The 17,000-nt window shown below is 40.8% G+C and overlaps 1 protein-coding gene across 1 annotated transcript in view; it reads left to right on the top strand.

Annotated features, from left to right (window-relative positions):
* Positions 1-17,000, top strand: part of MCF2L2 (MCF.2 cell line derived transforming sequence-like 2) — a 160,136-nt gene that overhangs the window by 126,030 nt on the left and 17,106 nt on the right. The window contains exons 21-26 of the mRNA XM_010572952.1: positions 2,142-2,267; positions 7,034-7,255; positions 8,616-8,708; positions 9,132-9,210; positions 13,229-13,301; positions 16,499-16,608. Coding sequence (XP_010571254.1) covers positions 2,142-2,267; positions 7,034-7,255; positions 8,616-8,708; positions 9,132-9,210; positions 13,229-13,301; positions 16,499-16,608 — 703 coding nt within the window. The remainder of the gene's footprint in view (positions 1-2,141; positions 2,268-7,033; positions 7,256-8,615; positions 8,709-9,131; positions 9,211-13,228; positions 13,302-16,498; positions 16,609-17,000) is intronic.

Raw genomic sequence — 17,000 nt, 5'->3', positions numbered from 1 at the left:
TGTGCAACAGGTACTATAGGAATGCATCCTGCTTTTAGCTTCTAAGCCCTGGTCACCCAAGCACTTGAGGAGAGACTGCTGCTCTTTGGGGTTTGCAAGAGCTACCTTTTTGCAGCCCTGTTTTACAGGAACACAAGTGCCTCAGCTTTTGGATTAAATGATTTCCAAACTCACAATGTGGCTGAAAATTGTATACCTGAATGAAAATCATGTCAATGGCCACACCTGCTGAAGGGGTCTAATTCTTACTATAATAAAGATTACTAAAGTTAGTAGTCTTGATTCTTTCCTAGGTGTATTTTTGGAGCATAGTTTCTGCTGACATTGTAGTCAGCATAAGGAAACAGAGCTAAACTCACTTACTGTACAGTTCTTAGTGAGGTGCTATTATTACAAGAATTTATTTCTTAGTTTCTTCACAGCTTGCATTTCTGAAGTGAAAATTGCATCCAGCCAAACACTTCTTTCATTCCTCTGATAGATATATAGGGCAGGGACAAGTCAATAATGATGAATAAAATAGTTATTTGGTTATGAATTCTGTCACTGGAACTATTGTCTTATGAACAACCAATAAACTTATTCTTTCAGCTGAATAATGGATGTGGATTCCAAGCATCAAAATCACAGGACACTATATGTGATCAGTTACCTTACTACTTTTGGGTAGAGCCATCTTACCTTTTCTGTTTAATGGTAGGAGAATCCTGTTTGGCTTAGGTTTCAAATTCTATGGTGTAGTCTTGGCATCTTCCAGCTGCCTTGAGATTCATGTCTTCTCAAGACTGTACCAACCATATGTGTGTTTGTATCTGTTAACCTTTTCTTCCCTAGGTGTTTTTAGCAAAGGTACAGAGTCTGATTCTGATCTCAGGGGCATACTCATTGGCAGTAACTGTTTTCTATACAATACAGTGGGGAAAAAACAATCCGTGCATCTGAATTGGGTTAAGGGCTCCTCTGTAGGCAGAAGAGCAAGAGGCAAGGCAGTTAATTTCATTTAAAATGAAGATTTTGGTGTCTTTCAGGATTTGCATAGGTTATAATTGTTGGTTACAAGAAGAGAAAATTAAGTCCTGAGCTATGACTAAAACTTTTCAAGCAAAAGACACATATAGAAATAAGAAAAATAATTCTTATAAGTAACTGTACTGGGCTATGTAAGTAGTTGTCCCTAAATCTTTGGAGCTCTAAATAGGATTTCTGCATGTGAAATAATTACAGAAATTGAGACCTCAAAAGGTTTTGTTTCTTTCTTTGCTATGGGCACATGCTTCTTAACTTGTCCAGAACTTTGTCTCTTGTTCATTTTGCAAGGGTTGGAGGATGGAATAATTTCCCTTATTTCAAGCAGAATATAATGTTTGATGAATTTTTCTGAGAGATCAGCATTGTTCATCAAAATTACTATCTCTCAAAAAAAGTTTTCAAGTTTGCAGATCTGTAGATTGTAGTGCAGAGGCAGAGAATAAGAGGTGGGGAAGATTTATAGTAATATCTGGTGTATTCCCCCCCCCCCCCAAAAAAAAAATAAAAAATTAACAGCTGAAAAAGCTGTTATAGATTAAAGAAGTCTCATTTAATTTAAGGAAGAGAGATTTGTGAGATGATTTGACATCTACATAGCAAGTGACTTCTTCCCATGCAGAAATTCTTTATCTGACAAGAGCTTGCTAAGACCTGATGAGTGGAAAGTCAAACCTGCCAAATTCAGACTAGAAATTAATTTATATTTTTAACAGTGGTAATAAGTACCTTGTGGAACAAACTGCAAAAGGAAGTGGTGAATTCTCTAACACCTAAAATCATTGTATTAAGTTTGAGTTTCTTTTCTAGAAGATATGGAGTAAAAAAAACCCTGGATGTAATTCTGTGACATGCAGAAAGTTCATTGTAAATATGTCAGAATGGTCCTGTCTCATCTTAAATGAACCCATAAAACTTGAAAATATCCAAAGGGTCAAAATGTATGTACTCAATGACAATCCTGGTGAATGTCCTGTTTGGTTTTGTTTGTTTGTTTGTTTTTTCCTGTAGTTCTGTTACTTTGTCTGTGCAGCACAAATTTCAGGGAGGATTGTCTTATGGTGCCTTCTGGTATAAGAAGTTTTCAAGTAGTTTTTGCACCTTTTTTTAATCAGGAAATGCTGAAGTGCAGCAAGAATTCAGAGGGTACGGCTGAATTGGAAGAAGCTCTGGCCACGGTGCTTGATATCATCAAATCAGTAAATGACTCAATGCACCAGATAGCAATCACGGGATATGAGGTATTATTGGCTGTTGCTTTTACTCTGGTCTTGACCCATCCAGTGTTCCTCTCATCATTGATCATGCTGTGCCCATGGCTGGGTACACTTTGCAGGAGCTTGTGCCACATTCTTGAAGGATGCCACTCAGTGGCATGTTGTGGTGACTGAAAATACATGTCAACATACCTGTCATGTGAAGTTGGGGATGTGAATGTGGGGAAGAAGTGTGATGAATGCAGTCCTTCTGAGTCATCACACCCAAAACTCATTTGTAGATGAAAGGTAGCAAGTGTGACAGACATAACTTAAGAAATTTTCTGAAACTTTGTGATCACAGTGCAACTCAAGTGTTTCCAGATCTTTTGCACTTAGGGAGGAAAATCTGGCTTTCATTTAACGTGGGTAATAGAATCCATCCCAGTGACTGGCAAACTCTTTATCTGAAACATGAAATAATAACCGACGTACAAATCAAAGGCCACAAATGTATATACCTCTCCACTGAAGCACCACTGAAGTCATATGACTTTCAAGAACTAGTGTTGCCTACATAAGATGGGCCCTTAAGTGAGAAGTGGAAGTGATTGACACATAAAGGAGAAGCACGCCTGTCGAAATGAGGCCTGAAAGTGATGTGGTAAAAAATAGCTGCAGGGTAAAAATGTCAAGAAAAAACAATGGACTGAGAAGCTGGGTTCAAAGAATTATTAAATCGGAGTAACAGGGTTTAGTCTGGATACCAGAAAACCAGTATTTTGTGCAGAATGTGACTTCCCAAGAAAGTGCTGGGGTCTATACTGACTGTGTCTGGGTGAGAAGAGTTATTCTGCATTTTGCAGGATGGAGTGGCTTCAGGAGTTTTAATTTTTATAGTTCTCTCTTTTGTGCAAGTGCATCTGCATCTGGTAGCTGAGGAAACCATGCCCTCTGTCAGCATTATTTTATAAAGAAATTTAACTGCTTGCTCGGCTATATGTCATAGATCCACTGCTGTACACAGCTGGAGATGTTCCTGTGGATTGTGCATTACATTTGAAATGAGAATATGAATTCTTATCCTGCAGTAGCTGTATGGGGTTGAATGTGAAGCAGTGGCCACCTTGTTATATAAGTAAACACATAGACTAGCTGTAGTGCCTGTGGATCAGAGAAACACCACAGGTCCTAACCATAACTTAGGTCTGCCAAACCTGACAAACTTAAGTAAAGCATATACTTTATCTCAGCCTTCTGCACAGCTATGAGCTACACCCATTATGAATTGATCAGTGGGGTCTTGTGCTGTAGGTCTTTGCACCAAGAGTTGGGTTTAAATTAAGAATATAGCATGAAGTTTTCCTGCTTAGAGGATTAGCAGTATCTTTTTGATATGATTTCCATCTAACTTTCAGTTTTTCCAAGTTTTCTCAAGGTAGGAGAGTCCTACTATATTCAGATTTGTTGGCTGAACAGGAATAGTTAATTAGATTTTTAATTCAAAACCAAACCTGATTCACTTTAGTAGTCAGTTTTCCTTTTGGTTTTTCTACTCTTGGGAAGCTCTTTTGTTTTATTTAAAGCCAGCGGCAAAGCTTGTGTTCACTTTTCCATGACAGTAGACAAACTTTCCCTTCTAGCACTTTTGTTTTGTGAAAAGTTTTTCCTGGAGCAGTATAAATGAACACTGAGACACATCTCTGCTGCTTTCAGGTTTGTCCAGACTTTTACGGACTTTTTAGGGACAGGTGTCTTTGTCCTGGTGCCACTGTTCTCAGCACTCAGGGTGGTTTTGCTTGATGTGACTTTTTGAATCACTGGTTGCAGTGACAGCCTGCTGGCTCCTCCTGTGGTTTCTAGCAACTGCTGCACAAACCAGTAACTTGCACATTGCTGAACGTGTTACCTTGTTCAACAGTTTAACTTTTGAAACAATCAAGTCTTCATTTGTATTTACAGAAAAGACAAACCTGTGTGGTTTTTTTGATTCAAGTCCATTTGGTTTCCGTAGTGAGTCTTTTACAGCCTTCTGGGTGTCAGGACAAATAGCTTGTGAAGGATTCTCGAAACGATTCTGGTTATGACTAATTCTGAATGTCTCAGAGATTCATTTTAGAAAGAGTCTTTAAAGGCCGGATATTATTATTGCAGACTTGGACCAGTCAACAGGGGGATGGGAAGCTCATGGATACAGCATGTCTTTTACTTCCCCAGTTTCCACTGTTTCTGATTCATTCCCAAAGAGAAAGGTAGCTTCCTCATGTGTTTCCCAGTTTAAATGTATTTAGTTACAGCAATTTTACAAAAATTTGTTTTTAAACAGTTCTGTAAGGGATGGGTAGAAAAGCTTCTCCAAGAAAGGTAACATATCCTTAGCAGAGGGGATCTACTCAGATTCCTATTCATATAATTGTTGAGGTCATCCTCTTGCCTATCCCTTACTTTCAAATTTCAGAATAGTTTTGTACTCAGGAGTTCAACAGAGCATTCCTGTTCCTTTGCAACTTCTACTTTTGAATTTACCAGTCTTCCATGAAATGCCAGCTAGTAGCTCCAAGGGCTAGATTTTTGTCTTGGTTTGTTAGCTGAACTGAAAGACATGACAAAGCAGAACATGGCTGCTGTGTAGCCCGATGCTGACAGCATTCCTGAGATGGTTTGTAACATGATTATCAAATGGGGTGAAAGTGTGAAAGAGGATGAACCCAATAATTTCTTCTCCCTGTTCCACCTGTCCCAGGTGCTCAGCTGTGATGCCAAATAAACACCTCCCATAGCTCATGAAACTGTGCCCCATCTTGTGGAGTCTTTCCCATACAGGCATGATAGAAGTACTTGCCTAGAACACCTTTCAGAGAAGGATATTATGCCAGCAGAAAAACAGGTTTTGTGGCAGCTGATGGATGCTCCAGATTGCATAGGATATTCTGGTTCTTGGACCTGTGCTCATGCAGACTTGAGGAGCTGAACTTTTGTGTAAGAAATTGCTAACATGTAAGTTTGGGGTTGGTTTTAGGTTTTTTATTATTTTTAGGCAAAGCCAGAAATAAAGTAGAGTAAAGCTTGGAGAGCAGAAGTTTTAGAGATGTTCCCTACTATCATCCTAACATTTGTATACAATCTGTCCTGGGTAGTTTGTCCATGAGTTATGCAGCACTTAAGTCATTCGTACGTATCTCTCATCTTCCATAAACATGAGATACAGTGTATTGTTCTAACAGGGAGTATTTGAGACAGTGATCAAATCCTCCATTTTAAATCAACTTCCTTTAGGACAAAATATTGCTGTCCACTAGCACAGGTTACCAGAAGCAGTGTCCTCCTCTCTATTTGCTGCCCACACTGAAGAGAGAGTCCAGGGTTTATGGGCTGATATTCAAAGTCTTTTGTGGGATTGCTGCAGACTTCCATCCCTGTCCATCCTCTTTCTCTCTGTAGTGGTAGCCCCCCACTTCACTTGCTATAATCCTGATCCAAGTTTGAAGAGACGGACCTATCACAAGAGTTGAACTGAGCTTCTGGATCTCAATGCTGTATTGAACAGTGCCTGGAGTGACAGGAGCCTCTCACCATTGTCAGAACTATGTAGAAAATATGTTTGGTTGGTTTTTTAATTTAGCTTTACATCTCATCAATAGGCTTTTCACAGGCTTTCAGATTACACCCACATGCACATACAAATACAAACACACATGGTCCTGTATGCACAAATAAAAAAATCGAACTCTATATAAGAGATGAGAGACTGTTACAGAAATTACTGATGTTTTCTGAATACTTTGGAGAGTCTAATAATAGCCTGATATGGAATGGAAAAGTGCCTAATCAAACCCTGGGTTTACAGCTGGATCTAGGGTAGAGGATGGGGAATGAGAGGGAGAACAGGTTGCAATCCATAGTTTAAGAAATCAGACATTCCCACTTGGAGCCAACATCTTCAGCTTATAATCAACAGAACATACAGATGTTGAAAATAAGTACTTTAATAATGCACTGAGCTTATTCCCTCAACTTATTATACAAAGCATTCCTAGAAAAACTTGCTGCTAGGATAATTATGTTTATCATTATTTGTTGAAGCCCATTACCATATAGATGTTGCCATGTCCTTTCTCCAGACATTGCTACACTCTTTAGTACTGAACTGTGCTATAAATGATTGTGCTGGTGGCATCTGAGCCAAATATTTGTATCAGTTGAAGTATTCACCCATCAGTGGTCCTCAGACAAGGTCTTTAACTTAGAAAGGTCTAGTTCCTGCCTAGTTTCACTCTCCCTCAGGTACTTTTATGGCTCCCTCTTTGCCCAAGGCTGTGCAGGATTGCACAGTTTGCAGAAACTATTGACAAAGCTTTAAAGGCTATTTTGCAGTGGGAGGGAATTACACACCTACATGCCTCTAGGCACCAATCTGTGTCTTCAGACATCTAAGCGTCTTTCAAGGTTTTGCCCAGGGATAGAAGAAGCTTGTAGCAGAGCAGAAACTGAACCTAGATCTTTCAGAGCCAAGGCCATTGCTTGGATATCTGGACTGCAGACCTTAGACACTAACTATGAAAGGGGAGACAAACTGGGAATCATGAATGTGGAAAACGATGGGTTAATGGTTATATGAGGAAACTACACAGGTTTAGCAAGGAGACATGTGCAGATGGGGTTCCAGCTGTAACATGTCCACTCTCCAACACGAGGGATGCCTAGGCACATGCCTCTGCCTGGAAGCTTAAACACCACTAGGGGAAAGAACTGTGCCTGGGTTTACCCTAGTTTGAATGTGATATAGGCTCTCTCTTTTCCTTGCTTCCTAGGGGGATGTCAGTGAGCTTGGCAAACTGTTGATGCAAGGTTCCTTCAATGTGTGGACTGACCACAAGAAGGGGCACAACAAGGTGAAGGACTTGGCTAGATTCAAACCGATGCAGAGACACCTCTTCCTCTACACAAAGATGCTACTTTTCTGCAAGAAACGGGAAGAGAACACAGATGGCCATGAGAAGACTGCTTCATACAGCTTTAAAAATTCATTAAAGGTAATAAATGTGGTAATGGTGGGGGAGAGAAATAAATCTGGTGTTCTCACAACATAGGGATGTTTCCATGTGGAGACTTGAAGAAAGTACACATATCTGGAGCTATCTTGCACCCCTGAGTAAATGAAAGCTCCCATTTAGTTTTGATCTGGAAACAGACCCAGCCATATGCCCTGCAACTGCAGACGTGAACCTTGGTTTTGCAACTTGATACAAACAGGCACCTTGTGTGTTCTTGCTCAGCATCTCATAAAGAGAAGCAAGACTGAATGGACCTGCATGTCTCATTGTTCTGCCTCTAAGCATTCTCCAAGTTCAGTTCTATTGTGAGTTTTACTATTGACATCAGTTGAGCAGATATATTCTGTGACAGTAACAGCTACAGGTGAATCACAGCGCAGAAGTGCCCTTTTATTTGCAAAAGTAACATTTCCAGATATGAGTCAGGATATTTTCTGTTAAGATGAGATTTATATGTAGGCCAAATTTTCCCTTTAAGCAGATTGGTGTGACACTTGTGTCTTCAGTCAACTAACACGGGTCTTCAAGTGTAATGCTGCAAACTTATTATAGGGTAACCAGACAGGAATAGTAATAGAACCTGGTTCAAGGACTGAACCAATTCATATGAATGTTTGAAGTTTCTTTCTGTGGAGATAGCAGGAATGATGACATAACCAGAGCTGTTTAAATCTTCAAACCTAATGCTGAGGCAAATCAGAACAAGGGGAATGAACAAATACAGGAAGAAGATGGGAAGCTGATAAGTATAGTAGCAGGTGGACTTCAAAATTGTGGTTAAGAACCTATCATTTAAGAAATCAAGAATTATTTTCTTCAGTTCCTTGTTCGTCTTGCCTAGTTAGGCACTTAGCTTCTTGCTCACCTCTTTTTTTCATTTTCCTGAAACCATATAGAATATTTTGTGTTGTCTGGATTTGCAGACGAGTTGTTAAATCTCACAAAGCCCTGTTCCATCCCTCTTCCTCTCCCACCTCAATAGGTCAGTGATGGCAAGTTGAAAATACCACCTTCCTGAAACTGAAAATTTGTATAGGTGGACAAGAGCCAGGATAGGGTTGAAAACTGACCCACAGTTCAACCAAAAAAAGCAAAGAGGATAAACTCGTGATCAGACATTAACTTGTGTTACTTTAGAGTGCTTAATTTTTTTTCCCCTCTAACAATCAAAAAGATGAATGATAAATTAGATGTTGAGAAATAACGTGTTCTGAATTTTACTTTTAATGACTCCCTAAGGTGCAGAAGTGAATGCAGCCTTTTAAAAATGCTTCTCAGAGGATAAAGTGTTTAAAGACTGTTGACATATTCCAGGTTCTTCTTTTCTATTTTGAAACAGATGAGCACTGTGGGCATTACAGAAAATGTAAAAGGGGATAACAAGAAGTTTGAGATCTGGTATAATGGCAGAGAAGAGGTCTATATCATTCAGGTAACAGCAATCTTTTTTTTTTCCAAGACTATGCTTCCTTTCAATTGAATTGGTTTTTAAGAAAGTTTTCAGTTTCGTGACTTTCATTGTCCTGTACACTCAAGAAACAATAGCCTTTGGAAGCTTCATTATTGTGTTGGCACTGAAATTACCAATTTATCATTGTGAAAATAGTCATGATTTTGGGTAAAAGAGGAAACAAAGTAGTGGAAAATTACTTAGAACGCTGGACAGAAAAGCAAGGGCAGGACCTTAGATTCATGGTAACTTTTCCATCTTGAAGAGTGTCCTTCGCTTTGCTCAAAACTGACCACAGCGTTCCATTCCTTGGGAAAATCAAGAGCAAATGTAGGTCAGGGCAGCCAAGTGATTGGCAGCATGCTTTAACTAGATCTGCTTTGTCTTTTCCTCTTGTGTTCTCAGGCATCTTCTGTTGAGTTGAAAAACACCTGGATTTCAGAGATTCGCAAAGTCCTGACAGGACAACTGGAAGCATGTAGAGGTAGGACACACAGAGCGAGATCTGGTCATGTTGCCTTCCTTCTGTAGCTGGGATGAGTTACAGTGCCATCCACTACCATCAGTGAAATCAGCAAGAACAGAACTTCTATGTGAGGGTCAGTTGGGTGGTGGCAGCATTGCTGGGACTTAAACCCTTGTCCTGATCAAAGAAAATTTCTTATAACTTTAGAAATGGCATGAATAATTATTCCATTCACAGTTAGTCTGAGGAACATGATTTTCCTGTGTTCTCCCTCTCAAGCCACAACCCTAGAAACATGCATTTACATCAGCATGTGAGGAGATGGGGTCCCAGTCTTCACTCTGTGCCTTCTCACAAGACCTGACACAAAAGATCTCCTTCTACATACATGACCAGACAGCAACTGTTCCTCTCCATCCTATTGTTTGTTTTGCTTTGTTGGGTTTTTGAGGGGTTTTATTTCAAATCTAGTCACCTGCCTTATGTTTTAAATGTCAGTCAGTTATCCCATCTTTTTATCTTAGTGACCTCCCTGTAAAACATGATTAATGACATTTCCCTCTCTCACAGAGATGTCACTATGAAGGTGATTTGTGACGTGCTCAACACATGAATGATTGAAGCCTCATAAGTACCTAAAATAGAATCATAGAATGGTTTAGGTTGGGACCTTACAATGGAAAGGACCTTAAAGATCATCTAGTTGCAACTCCCCTGCCATGCTCAGGGACACCTTCCACTAGACCAGCCTGCTCAAAGCCCCATCCAACCTGGCCTTGAACACTTCCAGGGATGGGGCATCCACAACCTCTCTGGGCAACCTGTTCCAGTGCCTCACCACCCTCACAGTGAAGAATTTTTTCCTAATATCTAATCTAAATCTAGCCTCTTTCAGTTTAAAGCCATTACTCCTTGTCCTATCACTACACTACTTGTTAAAGAGTCCCTCCCCATCTTTCTCGTAGGCCCTCTTTAAGTTCTGGAAGGCCGCTATAAGGTCTCCCTGGAGCCTTCTCTTCTCCAGGCTAAACAACCTCAAATCTCTCAGCCTCACAGGGGAGATGCTCCAGCCCCCTGATCATTTTTGTGGCCTTCCTCTGTACCCACTTGAGCAGGTCCACGTCTTTCTTATGTTGGGGGCCCCAGACATGAACACAGTACTCCCAGTGGAGTCTCATGAGAGTGGAGTCTCATGAGAGTGGAGTAGAGGGGCAGAATCACCTCCCTCGACCTCCTGGTCTCACTTCTTTTGATGCAGCCCGGAATGCGATTGGCTTTCTGGGCTGCAAGCACACTTTGCTGGCTCATATTCAGTTTTTCACCCACTAATACGCCCAAGTCCTTCTCCTCAGGGCTGCTCTCAATCCATTCCCTGCCAAGCCTGTATTTGTGCTTGGGATTGCCCCAAACCATGTGCAGGACCTTGCACTTGGCCTTGTTGAACATCATGAGGCTCACACGGGCCCATCTCTCAAGCCTGTCCAAGGTCCCTCTGGATGGCATCCCTTCCCTTCACTATGTCAACTGCACCACGCAGCTTGGTGTTGTCAGCAAACTTGCTGAGGGTGCACTCAATTCCACTGTCTGTGTTGCTGACAAAGATGTTAAACAGGGCTGGTGCCAATACCGACCCCTGAGAAACGCCACTCATCACTGGTCTCCACTTGGACATTGAGCTGTTGACCACAACTCTTTTGAGTGTGACCGTCCAGCCAATTCCTTACTCACTGAGTGGTTGTCCTGGTTTCAGCTGGGATGTAGTTAACTGTCTTCCTAGTAGCTGGTACAGTGCTATGTTTTGAGTTCAGTATGTGAAGAATGTTGATAACACTGATGTTTTCAGTTGTTGCTCAGTAGTGTTTAGACTATAGTCAAGGATTTTTCAGCTTCTCATGCCCAGCCAGGGCACCTGACCCAAACTGGCCAACGGTGTATTCCATACCATGGGACGTCCCATCTAGTTTAGGAACTGGGAAGTGGGGGGCAGGGATTCACCGCTCAGGGACTGGCTGGGTGTCGGTCGGCGGGTGGGGAGCAATTGCCCTGCGCATCATTTGTACATTTCAATCCTTTTATTACTACTGTTGTCATTTCATTAGTGTTATCATTATCATTATTAGTTTCTTCTTTTCTGTTCTATTAAACCGTTCTTATCTCAACCCAGGAGTTTTACTTCTTTTCCTGATTTTCTCCCCCATCCCACTGGATGGGGGGGGAGTGAGTGAGCGGCTGCGTGGTGCTTAGTTGCTGGCTGGGGTTAAACCACGACAGTCACCCAGATGAGCATTTGTGAACTCTTTGTAGCATACAAGACCTATATGATAGAGTTACTATGCATTTTCCAGAGAAAACTATGCAGGAATCAAGACTGAAAGTTTTGAAAACGTTTATATTTTGATATTCTTTATTGTTTTGTCTTAATATCATAGGATCCTAGAATATTTCAGGTTTCAAGGGACCTCAGGATATCATAGTCCAACATCCTGCTCAAAGCAGACTGTTATTGGTCAAACCAGGTTACCCAAGACTTTAGCCAGTCTGGTCTTGAGAACATCCAAGGACAACTTTCATCCTACTCTATGAGCAAAGTCAAGTTTTCCTTCATTGTGTATCCAGCAGAACAGCAGTCAGAGGGCAGAAATTATGTCTTATATGCTGTTGAACTCTTCCCATTGCCTTATCCCAAATGATCATATGAATTAAAGCACTTATTACAATATTGATTGCAGGAAGCAAATGCTTTGTCCTGTAGTTTTAAACAGGCATTTCTATTTGTAATGACTCATGAAAGCATAGGCCTTAATTCATGCTTAATCCAAGACTGGATATTTCTCCAACTGTGTGTTGTACTGAGAGAAGGAAGAGGAATATGTTTGTTTGTCGGGGCTGTTTTTAATGACTGTTGTTAGGAGTTGTACAGGGAGTTGGAATGTTGGAAGGAACCAGCTGAGATGAATAAGTAAAGGGCAAAGGAGGTGGCCAAAGGTATGTGATAAATAATTTAACATATGGGTCATTAGTGTCCAAACACTTAGTGTATATACACCTCCTATTGTATACTGTAGTGAGCATGGAATGCTAACAAGCCTTTGGGTAACTCCTTGATCCATTGATCCCAAAGAGCATAATTGTCTCTTGCCGGCAAAGGAATTATGGATGCAGCTTAAGGGATTTGTGCAAGGCTGTGAATCAGTTGCCAAAACCAGGAATGGAGCTACTTCCGACTCCCCACCCAGGGTGCTCCTTTCTCCCAACATTCCCACCCACAAAAGACTTTAAGTTTAATCTTTCAGTGCTGTCGCTGTCCCTTTGTCTGTTCTCCTTTCATTGACAGGAGGTTCATCTTTCAGAGTGAAATAGCTGTAGGATCTCAGCAATCTGAGAGTTTGAAAGCAGCTCCTTCCATTGCTTTCTCACTTCTTAGTGTCTGACTCTCCTGGCCTTGAAAACCAAGTTGTCAGCATCTTTCCTATCTTTCTCCACTCAGTAGTTACTAGACATAGGTACAAAGTAGTCTGTTGCTACCTTGCAGCTATGCAAAAAGAGTGAAGAAGTGGCATCTGAACAACATTTTATTATTGCTGTTTGTCCAGGATGCTGAGCAAAAACAGTCTTCAGAGGGATGGGGATATATTCTACTAGATGGCTGCGTGTGCAGAAGAACTGTTGTACATGTGTTGCTAAATCCAGAAAAAGCTGCGAGCCACAAAACTTGTATTGTATTCTGGGAAAAATGCCAATATGTGCATTCTCTAAATCCATATTGTGCAGTGAGCTAGGAAGAGGTACAGAGGAAAGAGAAGGTGGTAGGAGAAGAAATCTCTTCTGCACTGAAATAATATGGGTAGAAGAGCTGTTTGGGTGAGTTAAGTTTTCAAACTTTAAGATCACCATATGCCTTTTCTCTTCAAGTACGAGTATTCAATTTTGATTGCAGCAGGTCAAAATCTCTCCTTCTCCCTCTCCCACCTTCCATGCAAACAAGGAAGCAATTTATACAATTTGGAGCAATTTCTTTTTACTTTTTCTTTAACAGAAGCAAGTCAACTGCACCAAAGAATCACCGAGAGTGTATACCATGCACCAATGGATTCCTCCAATGCAAGCAGGTGACCACAGCTATCATGGCATATCAGGGCCATGTTTTGTCTTGCCTTTGTGCTTTTGCAGTACATAAATTCTTAGTTTTCTGTGCTTAGCTTCCTGGGTACAAACTTACTTGATTGTCTTCAAATTCTTTAAAGACATGTAAATTCAGATAAAGGTTTCGCTCATGGCGAAACTAAAATCACAATGCAGAATTCATTTCAAAGATGATCATTTGGCTTTGCAAAAGAACCATATGCTCTTGATTAGCTTAAGTTTAGACAAAGTGTATTGGAACATTTCCAGGATGTTAAATGGAGCTGTCAGCAAATTTTTGTAATGGTCCAATTGCTGGGCAAGTTTAAGGTAAGTTGGCATGGGATATCACTGCAAAATTTTAGCAGGATCAACCAAACAAGGAGATCCCAGGTAACACAGCCAGCCTTTGAGAGTCGTACAACTCAATGCAAGAAATTTTAAACAGATGCAGTGCTGTTAATCCTGCACCATATTTTCTCTAGGCTTGGTTACATTTGCTTTGTTTAAGGTTTAAGCTGAAAAGGTTTAAGAGTGAAAATCTTTCAGCAAAACCGCCTTGGGGATAGGAGAAAATTATTCCAGTAAAATATGAAATGCAATCACAAAAACGTCTCAAATCAATCCAGATGTGTGTCCCTCTTATAAGGCTCTTAAAGTGAGAATTTTCAAAGCAGAAATCATAGACAAAATATGTCAACAGAAGATTAATTAACTCCAGGAAGAAAGGCCATGTGATAAGCTATTTCTCCTAGAGTGGATTAAACCGAAGGAGAAATGGAGTCCTGCTTGTCCTCACTCTGCCGACTGTAGCAGAGGAGAGCTTAGATGCTTCTGCTCCAAATGCTGGGTTATTACAGGGACAGAAAGAATATGGTAAGTCTTAATGAAAGAACAATGCTCTGAGCTTTCATGAATGGAATAAAGTTGAGTGTCCTATTGGCTATTGTAAGCAGAGGCCACCTTGATCCTCTGTAATACGTGTCTCAGAGAGACGCAAGGACAGGCAAGTTGCAGCACAAGGTGGCTTTGCACTAGTTGATGTGAAATAGTAGATCCAGACTTCCTTGGACAGTGGAGTCCCTTCTGCAGCCTGTTTTGAGATGCTGGGTGGAGGCGAGGAAAAGAAGGAAGAAGCTAGACTGTGATAGCCACCCACATGGGCATAGTCTGTGTTTATGACTGGTATGACTAAGCAGCCCCAGTTGTGAAAGGCGCTTTAAGTAAGCCAGTGGTAGACTGTTATTAGCTAAAGAGCAACCAGCATCATCAGTGCTCTGCCAGTGGTTGGAGGCTAATTAATTATTGAGGATTTTATCTAACCAATAGACACCCTCTCCTGGGTTGCCCACGTGTAACAGTGATTCTGCTGTTTATTGGGAATTGTCAAACCTGTGCTGTGACATTGGGGAAATCTGTTTGCAGGACGCTCTCCCCTCCCTGAGCCATGCCATTGTTCAATGACAAAGACTATCCCTTTTGCTTGTTTATATGCCACTGCAGCAGCGGGGCTGCAATTCCATGAGATAAGGCAGGGCTGGGCTGACTCAGGATTGGAGCTGAGGTGTTGGCAAAAGGGACACTTAATACCAGTGCCCTTAATACAGGCAGTTATTGAATGTGCCTAAGTCCTGTTCAATCTATTTAAATTCTCTCTCTGTAAATTTTTCCCCAAAGTTTCACTGTTTAATCCTAAAATGAGATGCCCTGTGATATCTATTGCTGCTGTATCTCTCTCAAGGGATGGCTGCTGCATTTCAGTGATAATGAAATGATCCCTTTCAGTTTTCTAATCTATTTCAACACATGAAACTTACATAGACTATTGTTCTAACTGCTTAACTATCTGCTTTATTGGAAATGACTGATTCAGTCATACATCCATGTAAAAATATCCTGTGCACATAGATAGACAGCAGTACTTGGATTTTACTGCAGAAGCTGTTTCAGAGAAGCTATGTGTTTTCTTGGTGTCTTTCTCACAGCTGTAAATCTTTAACTCTGTCGGGTATATGTTTCACAGTTATCTCAGCCTAGCTGGGAAGGAACAGAGAAAAAAGAATAAGGAAATGTCAGTGTGCTTTGGATTTGTTCCCATATTTATTTTGAGCCCCATTTTGTACCTGACATCAGGCTGCAAAATCACATTTTGATTTAGTACAGGAGGTAACAGAGACCTCTGTTAAGGTTCCATCAGAAACAGGTCAGAGGTTCAAATACAAAGCAATGAGTCCCAGGCTCCCTTGTAGTTAAAAACGGTGTTCACAGATCTCTAGTATTCCAAATGTTCTTAAGTTTTTAATGATATCTTGGACCTTCCCTTACAGCAAGACAAACCTATCAAAGTATAACAGTTCGTATGTTAATTGTAAACAGCAATGTAATTGCTGATAAGTGTTAGTAACGAGCTTTTTGGGAAAGAGTATTTCAAGTGTGTAGATACAGTGAAATGTGTGGAGCAGTCTGCCAAAGATAACAGTCAAACATCCAAACAAAACCACCAGACATTTGCAAAACAATGAGGATAAGAAGCATGGGAAAACCTTGCAGCTCGAATGCCCTACAAACCTGGGGCAGGGGGGTTGTTCCCATTACAGACCACAAGGCCAGTACCTGTGCAAATCTGGCAAGATGGATCCCCTCGTCCGTGGTTCAGCTGTAAACAGGGATATCCTGCTTGGATTCGTGTTTTCAAAGAGCAGAAGAAACAGAAATTGGGGGATCCTGGAACCAGTGGAATCCATATGTTCCTCTACACATGGTATAACCTCTGTGTGACCATCCGGTACCCATTTCTCTCCTGGAGTCAAATATACTTATGTTGCAAAGGATGGAAAACTGGGGCCCTCTTTTCTAACCTGCTTTCCCACTCCTTCCTTCCAAATCTGTTGGACTTGCAAAAAGAGCTTGTGCAGACAACCAACTTGTTCCTCCATTTTTCCCTTCTCAGCTCTTGCTAGGTACATCCCTTACTGTGTGTGTGGAAAGGAGGCAGGGGCTAGAATGGCTTTTCCCACCATACACGCCTGCACAGATGCAGACTTTTACAGCACACAGAATTTTAAAACCTGCCCTTTATTCCTTAGGCTTCCATATCTGAGGGTAAAAAAGAATGCTTAGTACTCAGTGCTCCATAAGGTATTAAGTAGGAATGTAACTATTTTTGCATTTCTTTTGTCCAAAGGTATAGCAGGAAGTCATCAAGTATATACGAAAACAAATCTGAGACATCAAACGTGGAAGCATCTAACAATAAAAACAGGAATTCCAGTCCCAGCGCCAGACAAAAGAGAGGTAGGAGTTCTGAGACAGAGCGCTTTGCTTCTAAAGGGTAATATCTTTATTTTTGCACACTCATTTCTGGAGTTTGATGAGGATATTTTGAATGTGTGTTGTTTAAACCCAAAGTCAAAATAAACAGTGCTACAAAGCTGAGTAATTGTACCATGAAACTTCCTGAACACCAAAAAGCATTACCAGTTTAGTTTTTTTTAAGTCTGAGTTTTGATGCATTACAGTCCTCTTTATACAACTTGTGTTTTTTAAAAATAGAATTGGGGGGGTTGCTATAGTATATGTATTTTAATCTTCTATATCCTGGCTAAGTTGGTTTCTAGCCATATTTAAGATTGTCTATGGACTTTGCTAACCAATTTCCTCGCTTTACGTCAAAGAGATTTTTTTTG

This window comes from Haliaeetus leucocephalus, unplaced genomic scaffold (genome assembly GCF_000737465.1).
Source record: "Haliaeetus leucocephalus isolate CR32 unplaced genomic scaffold, Haliaeetus_leucocephalus-4.0 Scaffold362, whole genome shotgun sequence".
Classification (NCBI taxonomy): Eukaryota; Metazoa; Chordata; class Aves; order Accipitriformes; family Accipitridae; genus Haliaeetus; species Haliaeetus leucocephalus.
This window is presented reverse-complemented; position numbering and strand designations above follow the sequence as displayed.